The sequence below is a fragment of the Amblyraja radiata genome, chromosome 6 (assembly GCF_010909765.2).
Source record: "Amblyraja radiata isolate CabotCenter1 chromosome 6, sAmbRad1.1.pri, whole genome shotgun sequence".
In the NCBI taxonomy this organism is placed as follows: Eukaryota; Metazoa; Chordata; class Chondrichthyes; order Rajiformes; family Rajidae; genus Amblyraja; species Amblyraja radiata.
This window is the reverse complement of record NC_045961.1, coordinates 18,125,452-18,143,695: the sequence shown is the minus strand read 5'-3', so window position 1 is coordinate 18,143,695 and position 18,244 is coordinate 18,125,452. Positions and strand designations below refer to the sequence as shown.

The 18,244-nt window shown below is 45.2% G+C and overlaps 1 protein-coding gene across 2 annotated transcripts in view; it reads left to right on the top strand.

Annotated features, from left to right (window-relative positions):
• The window catches only part of LOC116974112 (phosphatidylinositol 3,4,5-trisphosphate 3-phosphatase TPTE2-like), a 97,510-nt gene that overhangs the window by 44,700 nt on the left and 34,566 nt on the right, over window positions 1-18,244 (top strand). For both annotated transcript variants that reach the window (XM_033022253.1, XM_033022254.1), the window contains exons 8-9: window positions 1,500-1,563; window positions 2,434-2,498. In XM_033022253.1, the coding sequence (XP_032878144.1) occupies window positions 1,500-1,563; window positions 2,434-2,498 (129 nt within the window). The remainder of the gene's footprint in view (window positions 1-1,499; window positions 1,564-2,433; window positions 2,499-18,244) is intronic.

The window sequence follows — 18,244 nt, the reverse complement described above, 5'->3', positions numbered from 1 at the left end:
TCATCCAGGCAAGTATTGTATTATTTATTATTATTATTATAATAGCTGCAGCTTTTCAGACCCATTAATGCAATAACACAATGTATAATAATAAAAAACACAATACTTGCCCAGATGTAGATGAAGCCACCAACACAAAGTTCAATGCTGTCCTGGGGATGAAGTAGCTCCCTTAATTGACATCCGACTACCTCTTCTAAGCATTCATTGCCCGCAATGTGAACCATCTACAAAACACTGACGTTTCACACTCAAGTTCATCCGTGCTGTTGCTGCCAAAGCCTGCTGAACAAAAGATCAGATATACCTGGCACAGTAGTAGAGCTGTTGCCTCATGCACCCGAGACACAGGTTCGATCCTGACCTCAACTGACCTTCTCCCTGTGACCACGTGGGTTTCCTCTGGGTGCTCTGGTTTCCTCTCGTATCCCAAAGATGTGCGGGTTTGTAGATTAATCGGCCCTCTGTAAATAGCCCCTTATGTGTAGGGAGTGGATGAGAAAGTGGGATAACTAGTGTGAACGTGTGATCGATTGTCAGTGCGAACTCGGTGGGCCAAAAAGCCTGTTTCTATGCTGTGTCTCTTGAAACAAAAATACTATAAATGATCAAACTTGAGTACAATAGATGGAGCAAAGAGGACGATACAGAGTGGGCAGTAAGTATGTGTTGGGAGTTCCTTAAGTTAAAACTTCAATAAAGATTTCATTGTGGCAACTCAAATTCAATTATTCCAATTGCTTCACTAAGAGATTATTGACAGGAAGTCCATAATGTAACCAAATACCAGTCCACAGAAGATCATAGTTGCTGAGGTTAGTGTTGTGCAGTGTTCAAGAGCCTGATGGTTGCTGGGAAGAAGCTGTTCTTGAACCTGGAGGTCACGGTTTTCAGGCTCCTGTACCTTCTTCCCGATGGTGGCAGCTAGATGAGAGCGTGGCCAGGGTGGTGTGGGTCTTTGATGATGCTGGCTGCGTTTTTGAGGCAGCGCCTCCTGTAGATCCCTTCGATGGTGAGGAGGTCAGTACCTGTGATGGACCTTCGATGGTGGGGATGTCAGTACATGTGATGGACCGGGCAGTGTCCACCACTCTCCTCACTGGTGTTATATACTTGCCATATACACTACTTTTCTTAATCACCTGCCTTTTTCTCAGTAGCTTTTGTATTCCTCCCGGTAATTAACTTGACTTAAATCAGAGGTACAAACTCCTTTGACCATCACTGTGTCATCTTGTGGATTCACAACTACAGAACTCTCCTAACTAAAGTTATTTTCTCTGTAAAATGGCAAAGTCCCTTCTTTCTTCCTCCTTTCTTTCCCCTCCCCCAACCCCCCAAAATCCTTGCCATCATCCCAGAGAATCGTATAAAGACGACAGGGGCAGTTAGAGCGTTGAGTGAACTGGTATAGTTGACGATGAAATGATGATTTTATATTGCCACATGTTAGAAAGTAACGTAATTTAAGAAGATTGATGAAACCTCTTTATTTCCAGGTGTCTGAGAACAAGAGGCGCTATCAAAAGGATGGGTTTGACTTGGACCTTACTTACATTACTGGTGAGTAGAATGTGCTACATTCTACCTGGTAGCTACAGTTGATGGAAGAGGGGAAGGCTGCCTTTTATCTTGTCTGAACACATTGCTGGATGGACTCGGCAGGTCTGGCTGCATCTGTGGAGGGAATGGACAGATGACGTTTCGGGTCAGGTCCCTTCTTCAGACTGATGGGGTGGGGGGAGCTGGAAAAGAGTGGGGACGGAATAAAGCCTGGCAAGTGGGTGGATCCATCCAGGTGAGGGGGGAGATTGTCAGAGGGGTGGGGTAAGTGGGAGAGAAGTGGAAGAGTGGGGAGATAGGGGGAGAGGTGGAAGAGGGACAGAGGGGAAGGGGGCAGAGGGAGAGAGAGGGAAGGGGGTGGGGTAGAGATGGAAGGGGGGTGGGGGAGAGAGTGATGGGGGTGGGGAGAGGGAGATGGAGAGAGGGGTGGGGATGGGGAGAGAGGTGTGGGGGAGGGTGGAGATGGGGTACCACCATGAGGTACCACCTCCAGTTTAAATTCCATTTGGAATATTTTGGAGGACCACGAAACCAAGAACCAAGATGGGTGGAGTAAGTGAGAAAGGCTGGAGGTAAAAAGGAGACCAGGGCATCGGAGGAGGATTGAAACGTAAAGTCGGAGGGATGGATGTGGGTGGAAGGGGACTGGGAGTAACTGTAGCTGTTGTTTGACAGCAGATGTGTTGTATAACTGGCCCAGGAGTGAATCTGCCTTCCACGTAGGGGGGGGAGGCACAAAATTGAATGTGTGTGATCTGCCTCTCCGTTCTCTGCATTGCGACCATGGTTTTGTGCTCTGCATCATGGTGTTAACTTGAGCGTTACTGCATTCATTTAAGTTCTAAATTTGCGCTTGTGTGCTGTTTGCAGATCGTGTTATCGCCATGTCCTTTCCCTCCTCTGGGAAGCAGTCGCTGTACAGAAACCCAATTGAGGTAAAGTAACTGTTTCCTAATGAACCTGTAATGTTTGGCAAAACCCCCATCCTGTCTGCTGTGTTGCCGAGCTATCATTATCCTGTGGGCTGATCACTTACTGAATTGTTGTATCTTCAATGGGTTTTTTATGACATGTTACCAAGGAACAGTGAGATTTTTTTTTTTCATACAGATCAGTAAGATTATTGCCACACATAAGTACAATTACAGTTAAGTACAGAATGCATAGAAACAGCTCACTGAGTCCATATGCAAGAGACGCCAGGTTTTGGAACCATTTTACGGTCCCTGCTATAGTTGGCCATAAAGGCATGTTGCAGCCGTCTCCTCCATCCAGTCGTCCCATAAAACATCGTCCCCCTCCTCGCCCGGCCCCCTTCAGCCGACTGAGTGCGTGGAAGGTAGGGACCACCAGTTCTTGTTACCGCCCTTTGTCCAGTGAATTGTCAGATTAAAGTTGTACAACACAGCAATGTTGAACAAGCATTGAAAAACTGAAGCAAAGAGTAACAGGCTCCATTTCTATGGGCGTTTGGTTAAAAAATGTGTGCACTAATTTGCAACCCGATCGTGGTGAAAGAAAATGCTTTCTTGGCAAATAATGTTCTAATGCCTGTTGCCACATCTCTATTTGAGTTCTCTAGTTGTATTAAAGTGCTTCCTGAGCTATCAAGTACTTTCTGCAGTGTAGACACTGTTGTATTGCACACAACAATACATACATGCCAATGTGTACACAATAAAAGGATTTCCATTAGCAGATCTGAAAATATTTGATGACCAAATATATCCATTTAAATGGGTCTGCCTGGGCCAAGTTCAACAACTTCACTAATTTGGGAATTAAAATAAAAAAAACAAACATTGTCGTTGAAAATTGTTCTAAGTTAGAGTTTGGGTATTCCAAGTTTTGAGGCTGTGTTGAAAGAACTTTAAAATGGAGGCACAAGGAATGCTGGTGCTGGACAAAACACAAAGTGCTGGAGGAACTCGGCAGGGACTGGACAGGGACACGGCAGGGACTGGACAGGCTCGAAGGGCCGAATGGCCTACTCCTGCACCTAGTTTCTATGTTTTTCTATGTGTTGGATTGGAACCCCTCAGAATAATCCCTTGCTGAGGAGCAGAGTGTGGTGGAGATGAGGAGGAAGAATAAATGAACATTATGGCAAACCTTTTTCATTATTCCTCTTTATAGAGGTATAAATGTTTGGCCAACACTGTAGAATATTTTGGTTATATTTTTGCAGGATTTGTACATTTTTTAAAAATGTATCTAGTTGGTGTTTTTATGCATTAAGAACGTTGTCATTAAAAAAAAAACACCCCATGCTGCCTTGGCAATACAAACTTACCTTTTAATCTGTGATTTGATGCCTTTATTGTTTGCCCGTGGAAGTGTTGATCCATGTGGGCGATGGTGGATGGGGCAACTTCTCTTCACAATTTTTAACTCTTAAAAGTCATTTAAACAGATATCGGAAGAGTTTCCAAGGCTATGTGCCCAATGCAGGCAAATAGGGCTAGCCCAGAATGCCAACTTGGTGGGCTGAAGGGTCTTTTCAGTCCAGTACAGCTCTACGATGAATACAAAGTCTGAAAGTGTTTTGTTTTGTCACACACAACTATTCAAGGCCCAACTGTTCAAAATGAGGCCTGTGGAACATGGTACTTTTTTTCAGTATTTCGTCTGGTCAGTAACTTTAACTTTATCATTTTCTTGCTTTTAAAAAAATCCCATAGATGTGAGCAGCTGAACAGAAAGAACTCAAAAGATTGTATTTTACCAGAAACTGATCTAAAAGCTTGTATCTCACAGTAGGTCAGTCTTCCAGGATCTGTTATCAAAGTCCATGATAGTTTGTTTAGTTGGATCAGGAAAACAGGCCCTTCGGCCCAACTAATTCAAGCTGTCTGAGGAGCCCATCTAAACTAGTCCCATGTGTCTGCACTTTGCCCTAACTCATCTAAACCTTTCCTATCCACGTACCTGTCCCAATGTCTTTTAAATGTTGTTATACTACCTGCCTCAAATACCTTCCCTGTCTCTTCATTCCATACACCCTAAGTGGAAAAAGTTGCCCCTCTGGTTCCTATTAAATCTTTCCCCTCTCATCTTAAACCTGGAGGGAATAAACTCTGTGCATTCCCCCTATCTATTCTTCGTGCTTCACCTCTATATAGTCACCCCTCAGCCTCCTGCACTCTAAGGAGTAAACTCCTAGCCTGCCCAACCTCTCCCTGTACCTTGGGCCTTCCAATCCATTTTATTTAATTTGAGGAGATTTTTTTTTTTTTGCCCCCATCCTAACTGATGAAAGATATTGTTGGCATCTCGTATAGAACTTCCCAACCTTCTGGAGATGACTTGTAGGTTGAGAATCTTGCAAGTCACGGTTTGCTTTTAAACAGTCATACCACACGGAAACAGACCCTTTGCCCCTACTTTCCCATGCTGTCCAAGATGCCCCATCCACACTAGTCCCTCCTGCCTGTGTTTGGCTCAATCCCTCGATACCGTTCCTATCCATGTACCTGCCCAAGTGTCTTTTGGCAAACTTGTTCCCTTGACAAAAACAGGGTTGTGGTCTGGAAAGTTAAGCCGCAATGAATTAAGTCCTTGAGCAAGGAGCTGAATACAACTGACATGCACAGTCGCCGGAGTAACATACTGGTGTAGATTGAGATAGGTTGCTGGATAGAAATAAAAGTTGCGTTTTGGTTGCTATGCCACTGACTGGTGCTGGGGTCCAGGAGTTGGCTTATTATTGACCCATTGTACAGTGGGAAGCTTTGTTTACATGCTGGCCAATTAAATTGGATCGTACAGTACATGAGTAAAATAAATCTGTACTTAAGCACAACACAAAATATACCTGCATATAGTTCTGGGTATTGTACGGTGAAGTTCCAGAGGCAAAGTTTGGCGTCTGCAATGTAGTAGAAGATCGGGACTACACCCTTGCTTATGGAATGACTGTTCAGTAGTCTGATAACAGTGAGGTAGGAGCTGTTCCTGAATCTGAATAACTGAATCTGAATAACTGAATCCTGAAGAATTTGAGTCTGGACATTCTTGCTATTGAGGGAGTGCAGCGTAGGTTTACAAGGTTAATTCCCGGGATGGCGGGACTGTCATATGCTGAGAGAATGGAGCAGCTGGGCTTGTACACTCTGGAGTTTAGAAGGATCAGAGGGAATCTCCTTGAAACATAAAAGGTTGTCAAGGGCTTGGACACGCTAGAGGCAGGAAACATGTTCCCGATGTTGGGGGAGTCCAGAACCAGGGGCCACAGTTTAAGAATAAGGAGTAGGCCATTTAGAACAGAGACGAGGAAACACTTTTTCTCACAGAGTTGTGAGTCTGCATTTCTCTGCCTCGGACGGCGGTGGAGGCTGGTTCTCTGGATGCTTTCAAGAGAGAGCTAGACATGGCTCTTAAAAATAGCGGAGTCGGGGGATATAGGGAGAAGGCAGGAACGTAGTACTGATTGGGGATGATCAGCCATGATCACATTGAATGGCGGTACTGGCTCGAAGGGCCGAATGGCCTACTCCTGCACCTATTGTCTATTGAATCACAGTGGGAGTGGGGAGAAGAGGGAATGACTTGGCTGGAAAAGGTCCTTGTTTCTGTTGCCTGCTTTCCTGAGTAGGGTGCAGTGTAGATGGAGTCGATGGTGGGGATTCTGGTCTGTGTGGTGGACTGGGCAGCCTGCAATCCTGTGCAAGTCCAATGCATGTTGGTGATTCGGATGAGAAGATAAAATAGAATACATCCCCGATTGCTGCTGATGGAGCCAGTAAACAGTGTGGACGAGAGAAACGGGGAACTGCAGATGGTTTACACAAAAGGACGCAGAATGCTGGAGTAACTCAGCGGCTCAGCCAGCATCTCTGGAGAACATGGACAGGTAACATTTGTGTCTGGACCCTTCAGTCTGAAGTAAAGTACGGAGATACAGTGAAAGCTTCAGCACGCTATCAGATCACACGGTAAATGACTACAATAGACCCCCTTCTGGAACAACCCGCAGAGAGTCGCCACGTTCCAGTGCCATCTTGCAACGTCCAAGTTTTATCTTCTCCAAAGGAGATCTGCAATTTATCTTGGACAATAGGTGCAAGAGTAGGCCATTCGACCCTTCGAGCCAACACCGCCATTCAATGTGATCATGGCTGATCAGATCCACAATCAGTGCCCCGTTCCTGCCTTCTCCCCATATCCTCTGACTCTGCTATCTTTAAGAGCCCTATCTAGCTCTCTCTTGAAGGTTTCCAGAGAGCCCGCCTCCACCGCCCTCTGAGGCAGAGAATTCCACAGACTCTCAACTCTCAACCAAATGGCCTCCTCCCGCACCTATTTTCTATGTTTCCTATTTTTCTATGATGTCATTGAGTATCCACCAAAGGAAGAAAAATTGTTTCCTCATCTCCATTCTAAATGGCTTGCCCCTTATTCTTAAACTGTGGCCCCTGGTTCTGGACTCCCCAACATTGGGAATTTCATATTTATAGGGGGGGGGGGGGGGGGCTATAAATGTGCAAAATGTGAGTTTATCCATTTCAGTATGAAGAATAAGGTTTTATAAATAGAGAGGGAAGAATACTGGTGTTCAAACAGACATAAGTATTCTTGTGTCAGAATACCTGACAGTTAATGGGCAAATCCTCCATGTGGTGCTAGAGCTGTACAGAACAGCAACAGGCCCTTTGGCCCACCTTGTCCATGCCGACCAAGTTGGTATATTGGGCTAGTCCAATTTGTCTGCGTCTGGTCCATGTTCCTCTAAACCCTTCCTATCCATATATCTGTCTAAATGTATCAACTTCTGTAGCTTCCGTTGACAACTCATTCCAGATACAGACTACTGTCTGAGTGGAAAAAGTTGTTCCTGAGGTCCCTCACATCACTCCCCTCTCACACTTTAAGCCTAGTCCCAGTTTTAGAATCCTCTATCCTGGGAAAAAGACTGAGCGTTCACTTTATCCGTGCCCCTCATGATCTTGTACACCTCAATAAGGTCACCCCTCAGTCTCCTGCGTTGCAAAGACAAATGTCCCAGCCTATCCATCCTCTCCCTGTAACCCAAGCCCAGGTATCATCCTGGTGAATCTCTTCTGCACCCTTTCCAACTTCATAGCATCCTTGGTGTAGCTGGGCGACCACAACTGCACACTGTGCTCCAAGTGTGGTCTCACCAATGACTTGTACGGCTGTAACGTGGCGTCTCCATCTTTGTATTCAATACTGCTCCCAATGAAGGCAAGTGTGCCAAATGCCGCCTTTGCCACCCTGTCCACCTGACTCGCCACTTGTGGGGAACCGTGCACCTGCACTCCACGAACTCTGTTCTATATCTCTCTCCAGGACTCCTCCATGTACCGTGCAAGTCCTGCCCTACTTTGACATCCCAAAGTGCCACCGCTCACACTTGTCAGAGTTAAATTCTACCTGCTATTCCTGGGCCCATCTTCCCAACTGACATAGATCTTGTTACAAACCCAAATGTTCTTCAGCAAGCCTTTGAGGAAGCCAGACAATATATTGGTTAACATTTGAGTAGGTGAGCAAGGATGTGTTGATCCTGGTCAGATGGCATCTTGAACCTGGTTGCCTATTTGGTCTCCTAAGCCTGGGGAATGGTACAAATGCATTGAGGGTGGTGTATCAACTGTACATCAGGATGTGCTGGACCTGGAGAGGGTTCTGAGGAGGTTTACGAGAATGACCTCAAGATTGAATGGGTTAATATATGATGTGCTTTTGACGGCACTGGGCCTATACTTGCCGGCGTTTAGAAGGATGAGGGAGGACCTAATTGAAACTTACTGAATAGTGAAAGGCTTGGCAGGAGTGGATGTGGAGAGGATGTTTCCACTAGTGGGAAAGTCTTGGACCAGAATAAAATGATGTTCCTTTAGGAAGGAGATGAGGAGAACTGCTCTATGTTCCTCCAGCACAGTGTTTTGCTCAAGATTCCAGCACCTGCAGTTCCTTGTCTCCAGGACTACTTGTATATGTGTTCCCACCATGAAACATTTAGCAAGTCCTTAGCATGACGCGTAATCGCTCTCAGCTCGTGGCTAAAATATTTACGTCCAAGGCCTGGATAGAGTGGATGTGGAGAGGATGTGTCCACTAGTGGGAGAGTCTAGGACCAGAGGTCATGGCCTCATAATTAAAGGACGTTCCTTTAGGAATGAGATGAGGAGGAATTTCTTTAGTCAGAGGGTGATGAATCTGTGCATTCATTACCATAGATGGCTGTGGAGGCCCGCAATTGATATTGTAAGATGGAGATAGAGAGATTCTTGATTAGTACGGGTGTCAGGGGATTATGGGGAGAAAGCAGGAGAATGGGGTTGAGGGGGGGGAGATAGATCAGCCATGATTGAATGGCGGGGTAAATTTGATGGGCCAAATGGCATAATTCTGCTCTTATTACTTATGAAATTATTCTTGGAAGGGCAGTCTGTATTTGAAAGAGAGATTAAGCCTCTTGAGTTGAGAATGAGAAGAAAGGATGTCAGTCAATGGCATGGTGTTTCCTTTGGAGGGGTGAGGGTTCAGCTGTTTTTGGAGAGATGAGAGTTCTTCACCTTGTGGAATTCTCTACAAGGGGGCTGTTGATGCTTCATTGCACAGTGTGTTCAGATTGCACAGTTTTGGATCTCGAGGGAATGGTGCTAGGAGCAAAGTTTGACTGAAAGATACAGCATGGAAACGGATGGATCCTTTCACCCACCAAGTCCACGCCAACCACTGATCACCCGTTCACACTAGTTCTATATTATCCCATTTTCTCATCCGCTCCCTACGCACTAGGGACAATTTAGAGGCCAATTAACCTACAAACCCGCTCGTCTTTGCGACGTGGGATGAAACTGGAGGAAGCCCGCCCAGTCACGGGGTGAATGTGCAAACTCCACGCAAATGCCACCTGAGGTCTGGATCGAACCTAGGTCTCTGGCACTGAGGCAGCAGCTCTACCAGCTGTGCTGCCAGTAATGTAGCTTTGGTTGCTCCATTACAGAAAGGATGTGAGTGAAGACTATGGGGCAGTTTAGAGCGTGCTGCCTGTATGGATAGGTATTAGCTGCAAGGAGGGGTTGGACAAACCTAGATGGTTTTCTCTGGGTGAGACCTGAAAAGTTTATTAAATTGAGGGGCATAGACAGATTAAATCTTTTCCCAGGGTGGAAATGCCAAGTACCAGAGGGCATATATTTAAAGAGAATAAGGGGTAGTTTAATGGGGATGTGCAAGGCATGTCTTTGTTTGGAGCATGATGTTGGAGAGAGGGGTGGTAGGGTGTAGGAAGCAGATGATCAGGATGTTTCGGAGGTATTTGGACAGGAACGTGAAAATTACGGATCTAACCCTGTGGTATATAGATTGTTTGATCTATAAAAGTTGTGCGTCCCCCATACTAAATCTTTTAAAATTGTCATCGTAACCCTTCTTCCTCCACTGCGACTCTGAGCTCTCTGAATTGTGCTATCTCATAGGGCACAAGTTGATATAGTGCATGTTTATGAAAAAATGATCAGAGATGTACACAAAGCAGTTTTGTATTTTGAAACACGCTGGCATTGAATGAGGTTGCTGTCTAAACAAACCTTATGCTGGTCACAACTATGTGGTCTCCAATCCTGGCACATCAAAACGATCACACAGAAAATAACCAGAGCTTATTGCATTTATTTAAAATAGAGCCTGTGGAACTCCAATCTTTTTGCTCATTTTGAGTTCAAATGCAGTGGCATTCATACTTAGAAACGCAATTTGGATTAGAAAAACTACGCAGGAAGGGTTTATGTTTTATGTTAAATTCTTCTTTAATGTGGTGTCTTATTTTTATTGGTGTGCTGCAAATGGCAACTCAAATTTCACTACACCAGAAATGGTGTATGTGACAATAAATGTCCTTTGTCCTTTGTGAAGTTGGTGATATTTATTCCAAATACTTGATGTGCAGTCGATAATATAACGTGTACTTTTTAAACGGTGATCTTCTCAAACTTGGATCGAACTTTGATTGTATATCTTTTTATTAACATTTCTGTCCATGTTATTTTGTACACTAAAGCTCAGAGCAGGAAGAACTAGGTGGATCGGGCAGCATCTGTGGAATGAATGGTCAGATGATGTTTTGGGTTGAGACCCTTCTTCAGACTGATCTCACCACACATGCTGTCTAGCCTGCTGAGTTCCTCCACTTTGTTTTGTGCAAGATTCTAACATTTTGGGTGGCATAGCTGGTAGAGCTGATGCCTCGGAGACTAGAGTTCAATCCTGACCTCGCATGCTGTAGGTGTGGAGTTTGCTTGTACTCCCTGTGACCGCAAGAGCTTCATAGAAACATAGAAACAAGCTTCCTCGTACATCCTAAAGATGTGCAGGTTTGTAGGTTAATTGGCCTCTGTAAATTGCCCCTAATGTGATGGGAGCGGATGAGAAAATGGGATAACATAGAACTAGTATGAACGGGTGATCAATGATCGGCGTGGACTTGATGGCCTGAAGGGCCTGTGGGGGTTCAGTATTGATGTGGATAGAGAACTGGCTGGCAGACAGGAAGCAAAGAGTAGGAGTAAACGGGTCCTTTTCACAATGGCAGGCAGTGACTAGTGGGGTACCACAAGGCTCAGTTCTGGGACCCCAGCTATTTACGATATATATTAATAATTTGGAAGAGGGAATTGAATGCAACATCTCCAAGTTTGCGGATGACACGAAGCTGGGGGGCAGTGTTAGCTGTGAGGAGGATGCTAGGAGGCTGCAAGGTGACTTGGATAGGCTGGGTGAGTGGGCAAATGCATGGCAGATGCAGTATAATGTGGATAAATGTGAGGTTATCCACTTTGGTGGCAAAAACAGGAAAGTAGATTATTATCTGAATGGTGGCCGATTAGGAAAGGGGGAGATGCAACGAGACCTGGGTGTCATGGTACACCAGTCATTAAAAGTAGGCATGCAGGTGCAGCAGGCAGTGAAGAAGGCGAATGGTATGTTAGCATTCATAGCAAAAGGATTTGAGTATAGGAGCAGGGAGGTTCTACTGCAGTTGTACAGGGTCTTGGTGAGACCACACCTGGAATATTGCGTACAGTTTTGGTCTCCTAATCTAAGGAAAGACATTCTTGCCATAGAGGGAGTACAGAGAAGGTTCACCAGACTGATTCCTGGGATGTCAGGACTTTCATATGAAGAAAGACTGGATAGACTCGGTTTGTACTCGCTAGAATTTAGAAGATTGAGGGGGGATCTTAGAGAAACGTACAAAATTCTTAAGGGGTTGGACAGGCTAGATGCAGGATGATTGTTCCCGATGTTGGGGAAGTCCAGAACAAGGGGTCACAGTTTAAGGATAAAGGGGAAATCTTTTAGGACCGAGATGAGGAAAACTTTTTTCACACAGAGAGTGGTGAATCTCTGGAATTCTCTCCCGCAGAAGGTAGTTGAGGCCAGTTCATTGGCTATATTTAAGAGGGAGTTAGATGTGGCCCTTGTGGCTAAAGGGATCAGGGGGTATGGAGAGAAGGCAGGTACAGGATACTGAGTTGGATGATCAGCCATGATCATATTGAATGGCGGTGCAGGCTCGAAGGGCCGAATAGCCTACTCCTGCACCTATTTTCTATGTTTCTATGTTTCTGCATTGGATCTCTAAACTAAACTTAATCTGTAGGAACTGCAGATGCTAGTTTATACGGGAGATAAATACAAAATGCTGGAGTAACTCGGCAGGACAGGCGGCATCTTTGGAGAGAAGGAATGGGTGACGTTTCGTGTCAAGACCTTTCTCCAGACCTAAATCTGCAGTTTCTAGTGCCTCTAATTCGATCACTAGGGGGAGCTCACCGAGTCCGCACATTCCCTTCCAACCGCAAGAAATGCTACACTTGTCGCTTTACCTCCCCCCTTGACTCCATTCAAGGACCCAAGCAGACCCAAGTGCGGCAGGGGTTCACCTGCATCTCCTCCAACCTGATCTATTGCATCCGCTGCTCTAGGTGTCAGCTGATCTACATCGGTGAGACCAAGCGTAGGCTTGGCGATTACTTCACCCAACACCTCCGCTCGCTTCGCTTCGCAATAACCAACCTGATCTCCCGGTGGCTCAGCACTTCAACTCCCCCTCCCATTCCGAATCCGACCTTTCTCTCCTGGGCCTCCTCCATGGCCAGAATGAGGACCACCATAATTGGAGGAGCAGCACCTCATATTTCGCTTGGGCAGTTTACACCCCAGCGGTATGAACATTGACTTCTCCAATTTCAGGTAGTTCCTACTTTCTCCTCCCCTTCTCAGCTCTCCCTCAGCCCACTGGCTCCACCTCTTCCCTTCTTCCCGTCCACCTCACCCTCACATCAGTCTGAAGAAGGGTTTCGACCCCAAACGTTGCCTATTTCCTTCGCTCCATAGATGCTGCCTCACCCGCTGAGTTTCCCCAGCATTATTGTCTACCTTTGATTTTCCAGCATCTGCAGTTCCTTCTTGAACACGAATGGTCATCTCAATCATTTAGTTGCAGCAGAGGTACACAAGCAAGTTTGATTCTGACAAAGATTATGCTGTTATAATGCTTAGTATGGCAACTTTAATATTTGCCAATGATCACCATCGCCCTCAACTCTGGAGTGGTTCAACAGCCACCTTTAACTGGTTGACCAAGGAACTGCAGATGCTGGCGTCTTGAGGAAAACGCAAAGTGCTGGAGGAACTCGGCGGGTCAGGCAGCATCTGTGGAGGGAATGGACAGACAATGTTTTGGGTCAGGACCCTTCAGACTGATGGGGTAGGGGGAAGAAAGCTGATAAAGAGATGTGTAGGTGGGACAAAGCCTGGCGAGTGATCGGTGGATTCAGGTGAGGGGGTGATTGGTAGATGGGTGGAGTAAGACTGGAGGTGAAACTGAGACAAAAGGCTGTCAGAGGTGGAGTGAAATGTAAAGCCAGAGGGAGGGATATGGATGCAAGGGGGAGGGGGGGAGGATAAAAGAGAAATGGGGAACTCTGAGATGGGCGATGAGTATACGCAGCAGGGGATAGGAGCAGGGGGGCTGGGAGATGGGGGTGAAGATGGTGGGGAAGATGTGTGGAAAAGGGAGAAGGTGTTGGTATAACTTGATATCGGAAAGTTCTGTCTTTATCATTGGGTTGTAAACTGCCTAAGTGGAATATCTTCAGCTGGTTGCTCAGTAATCTTCCTGACTTTGAGGGCTTGAATGAAATGAGCCTAGTTGTTCGTTATTACGCTTTATCTGACTCGAAGACGTCAACTCACCGTGTCATGAACAAATCTGCTTGCGCAAAGACTGTCTTCAAACTAATGCTCACATCTTTATCGCGACTGACCGTTCTAGTCCTGTACCAAGATTGCAGAGCAGCAGCATTGCACGATCATCGCCAACGTTCCTCTCTGGTTCGCCTTCCACGGCAGTGGGCATAACATTCCCTGTATTGCATCCTAAGAATTGTTCAAAACTGTTGGACGAGGTCCCAGGCCCATCTATGGGCACGATGATTGGCATTAGGAGCAGCCTGATGGCATAGTCATGGAATCATGGAGACGTACTGTATAACCCAACTCCATGTTGACCAGAATGCTCTTCTGCGCTGGTCCACCTCCCTACATTTGGCCCAAATCCCTCCAAACCTTTCTTATCCATGCACCTGTCCAAGTGTCTGTTAAATGTTGTTCTCGTGCCTGTCTCAATTACCTCCTGTGCTTTGTCATTGCTCGTGTTCATGTATGTCGTTGTCATGTTCACATGTGAGTGCATGACATTTGTGTTGCTGCTGTTGCGTGCAAATTTGTTCATGACCTGGTGAGTTGACGTCTTAGAGTCCGATAAAGCGTATTAACGAACTAGGCTCATTAATGTTCAACCTTTGATCCCAAGTTGGGATTTTGGCTTTGGGTGACTCGCTGCATCTCCATCCATCAAGTCTCAAGCTAACTTAGAAATTTACCAAAGGTACACAAAAATGCTGGAGAAATTCAGCGGGTGCAGCAGCATCTATGGAGCGAAGGAAATAGGCAACGTTTTGCCCCGAAACATTGCCTATTTCCTTCGCTCCATAGATGCTGCTGCACCCACTGAGTTTCTCCAGCATTCTTGTCTACCTTCGATTTTCCAGCATCTGCAATTCCTTCTTAAACACTTAGAAATTTACCAAAATGCTATTGAAAATAACACCCAATCTGTGTCTCTGTGAAATCATTGCTGTAGAAATGATCTTGTTGGGTCATCATATTGCCTAAGAATTTTTATTTATTTTTTCTCCCCCCCCCCCCCACCCACCTTTTCTCATCTTTCCTTGGAGACGGGAGGAATCGCTGCCGTCCGGAATTTGGGAATTGTCCAATATGCAAAGGCACAAATAACTTGATGACCTTCAGATAATTGAACAGAAGCTTTCTGTCTTACTATAAAGCCTCGAATCTATTTCTAAAATATGTTCTCAGATGCCTAATTGACCACGTGCCATGAATCTGTTGGCTTTAGTGGTTGTGTTATGAATGTGGACCCCCTCACCCCAGTTGATGTTGGTATTGAAAGATTATTTAGTGCTGCAATATCTTCAAACGTGCTTTTGTGTTTATCTTAAACAACACACATACTCTTCTTGTCTCTCTAATTCTATTCCTCGAACAAGTGCAAGGAAGTAACAAGCTTGGCATATGGGTGTTCGGAGTGTTGTAGTGCAGATGGATCAGGGTGCAGGTACATAGTTCCCTGAAAGTGCCATCACAGGTACATAGGATGGTCAAGAAGGCTTTTGGTACATTGGTCTTCATCCGAGCATTGAGTATAGAAAAGATAAACACCAAATGCTGGAGTAACTCGGGTCAGGCAGCATTTCTAGCGAAAATGGGTAGGTAATGTTGGGCGTTATGTTACAGTTGTACAAGATGTTGGTGAGGGCTCATTTGGAGTAGTGTTTCGTTTTGGTCACTCTGCTTTCAGAAGGATGTCATTGAGCTGGTACGAGTGCAAAGAAGACTTGCGAGGATGTCAACAGGACTTTGAGGACCTGAGCTATAGGGAGATCTTGGGCAGAAGAGGACTTTATTCCTTTGAGCTCAAGAGGCTGGGGGAATCTTAGAAGTATATCAAATAATGAGGGGAACAGATAGGGTATATTCACTTGATGTAGCTTTGTGGGAGTTAGATCTCAGAATGCAACAAGTCAGACTGAGCACAGAAGCAAGCCCTTCGGCCCAACTCTTACATGGTGACCAAGATGCCCCATCTAGTCTAGCTTCAATATCTTCTGCTGGTTGCTCAGTAATCTTCCTGACTTCAAGGGCTTGAATGAAATGGGCCTAGCTGTTCGTTTTTATGCTTTATCTGACTCTAAGACGTCAACTCACCGTGTCATGAACAAAGACGGTCTTCAAACTAATGCTCGCATCTTTATTGCGACTGATCTTTCTAGTCCTGTACGGAGATTGCAGAGCAGCAGCACCGCGCGATCATCGCCTACGTTCCTCTCTGGCTCGCCTACCACCGTCTTTTACCCAGGGTCAGGGAATTGAGAACCAGAGAGCATAGGTTTCAGGTGAGTGGGGAAAGATTTAATAGAAGCATGAGGGGCAGCTTTCAGAGAGTGGTGCGCATATGGAACGAGCTGCCAGAGGAGGTAGTTGAAGCAGATGCAATAACATTTAAGTCATTTGGGTAGAACAGGTTTGGAAACTTCTGGGTCAAATAGGAATAAATGGGACGTGTGGATGAGGCTTCTTGTTCACCATGTATGAGTTAGGCCAAAGGGCTTGTTTCTGTGCTCTGTCTCTGATGTTCCATTCTGAAATCTAACTCCCACTAAGCTACATTTGTTGGAATTTGTCGTGAAGCTAGTATTTTGATGTTGATTTGCTTTTTCATGTGAAGTGCTAAAAAATGAATCTGAGTATGTTTGAGTATGACTGAGCAGAAAGCATATGTCCCTACCTAAGGTGTTTTAATTTAATAATCCTACTTTAAGATTGTCCAAGGTCTGTTCTGGGTTTCTCCAAATAGAATTGATGGACTTCCGACTTAAGAATATTTCATGTAGGTAAAAGCAGGGAACTGCAGATGTTGGTTTACAAAAATAGACAATGTTGGACTAACTCGGTGGGATCAGGCAGCATCTGTGGAGAACATAGATAGCTGACATTTCGGGTCGGGAACTTCTTTAGATTTGTTTACCAAGTAGGCAATTTTGATTAAAGCCAAGAATTAGATAAATGGGTCCGAAGTTATCCTCTACACATTGTCATTGAATTTTCACGAAGTGTGAATGAAAATGTGTGGGGAATCGAAGTTTCCCACTGTATGTAGGAGAAAAATTGATTACATTTTAGCCAGGAAAACCTCACTAACAGGATTGGGGTGTGTGATGCGCTTGATAAATTAGTTCAATGTTACTTTTTGTTTTCAGTCATCTAATTGGTTCAATAGTTTAATTTGAAGCCATTGATTTTGTTGAGAACTAGAATGACGTTTCAACAAATAACGCTACAGATATCAAAGCGATCTCAAACCAGTTTGAGAAAGAACTGCAGATGCTGGAGAAATCAAAGGTAGACAAAACATGCTGGAGAAACTCAGCAGGTGAGGCTGCATCTATGGAGCGAAGGAATAGGTGACGTTTCGGGTCGAGACCCTTCTTCAGGTCCTTCTGAAGAAGGGTCTCGACCCGAAACGTCACCTATTCCTTCGCTCCATAGATGCTGCCCTACCCGCTGAGTTTCTCCAGCATTTTTGTCTACCTTTGAACAAGTTTGAAGTTCCTTGCTTTCTTGCTGCTGGATTTTTCTCTTTCAAATAGTGGACCAGATGTTATAGATCTATGTGTTATCTTTGCGTGCAAGGAGTCAAACTCCTCCAGGTGAATTGGGCAGATCATGCTCCAGGTATTGCCTCTCTCTGCTGTTGCATCCAGAGCTATCATCATTATTCTTTCTCAACTGGAGCGCTAGAGGCTGAGGGATTATCTTACACAGGTATACGTATGAAGGCGTTGGTTCGATGGTTAGTTTGGTTCCACAACTGCCTTTGGTTTTGCACTATCATAGTTACCTAGTGTTGGGATTATTGGTGGTGCATTTATATCTGTGCATGGTGTTTACAGGTCTGCTAAGTTGCAGCAAGTAAACATTTCATGGATCTATGGTTGGTGCATATTACCATTTGACTTGTGGATACAATAGACTACAAACCTTTCCTCCTCTCCCCGTACCACAAGGTATTGGCTTGTTTTACTCACCTGGTACCAAGTGTAAGGCAGGCCTGAGCTCATCATGATGCCCACCATTTGTTTTGGTTTCAAGAAATAATTACAATACTGGTTCATGAGGAGGCCATAGTCATACAGCCCGGAAACTGGCCCTTCGGCCCAACTCGTGCATGCTGGCCACAATGCCCCATCTAGGCAAGACCTATTTCCCCCACCCCCCTTCTGAAATTGGTTCATATCCCTCGAAACCCTTCCTATCCATGTACCTGTACAAATGTCTTTTAAATGTTGTTATTGTACCTGCCTCAACTAACTCTTTCAGCAGCTCATTCCATATAAGTATCTGGAAACTTAGTTTGCCCCTTGGGTTCTTATTAAATCTTTTCCTTCTCACCATAAACTTATGCCCTCTAGTTCTTGCTTTCCCCTATCCTGGGGGTAAAAGACTCCTTGCATTCACCCTATCTATTCCCCTCATGCTTTTATACACCTTTAAGGTCATCCCA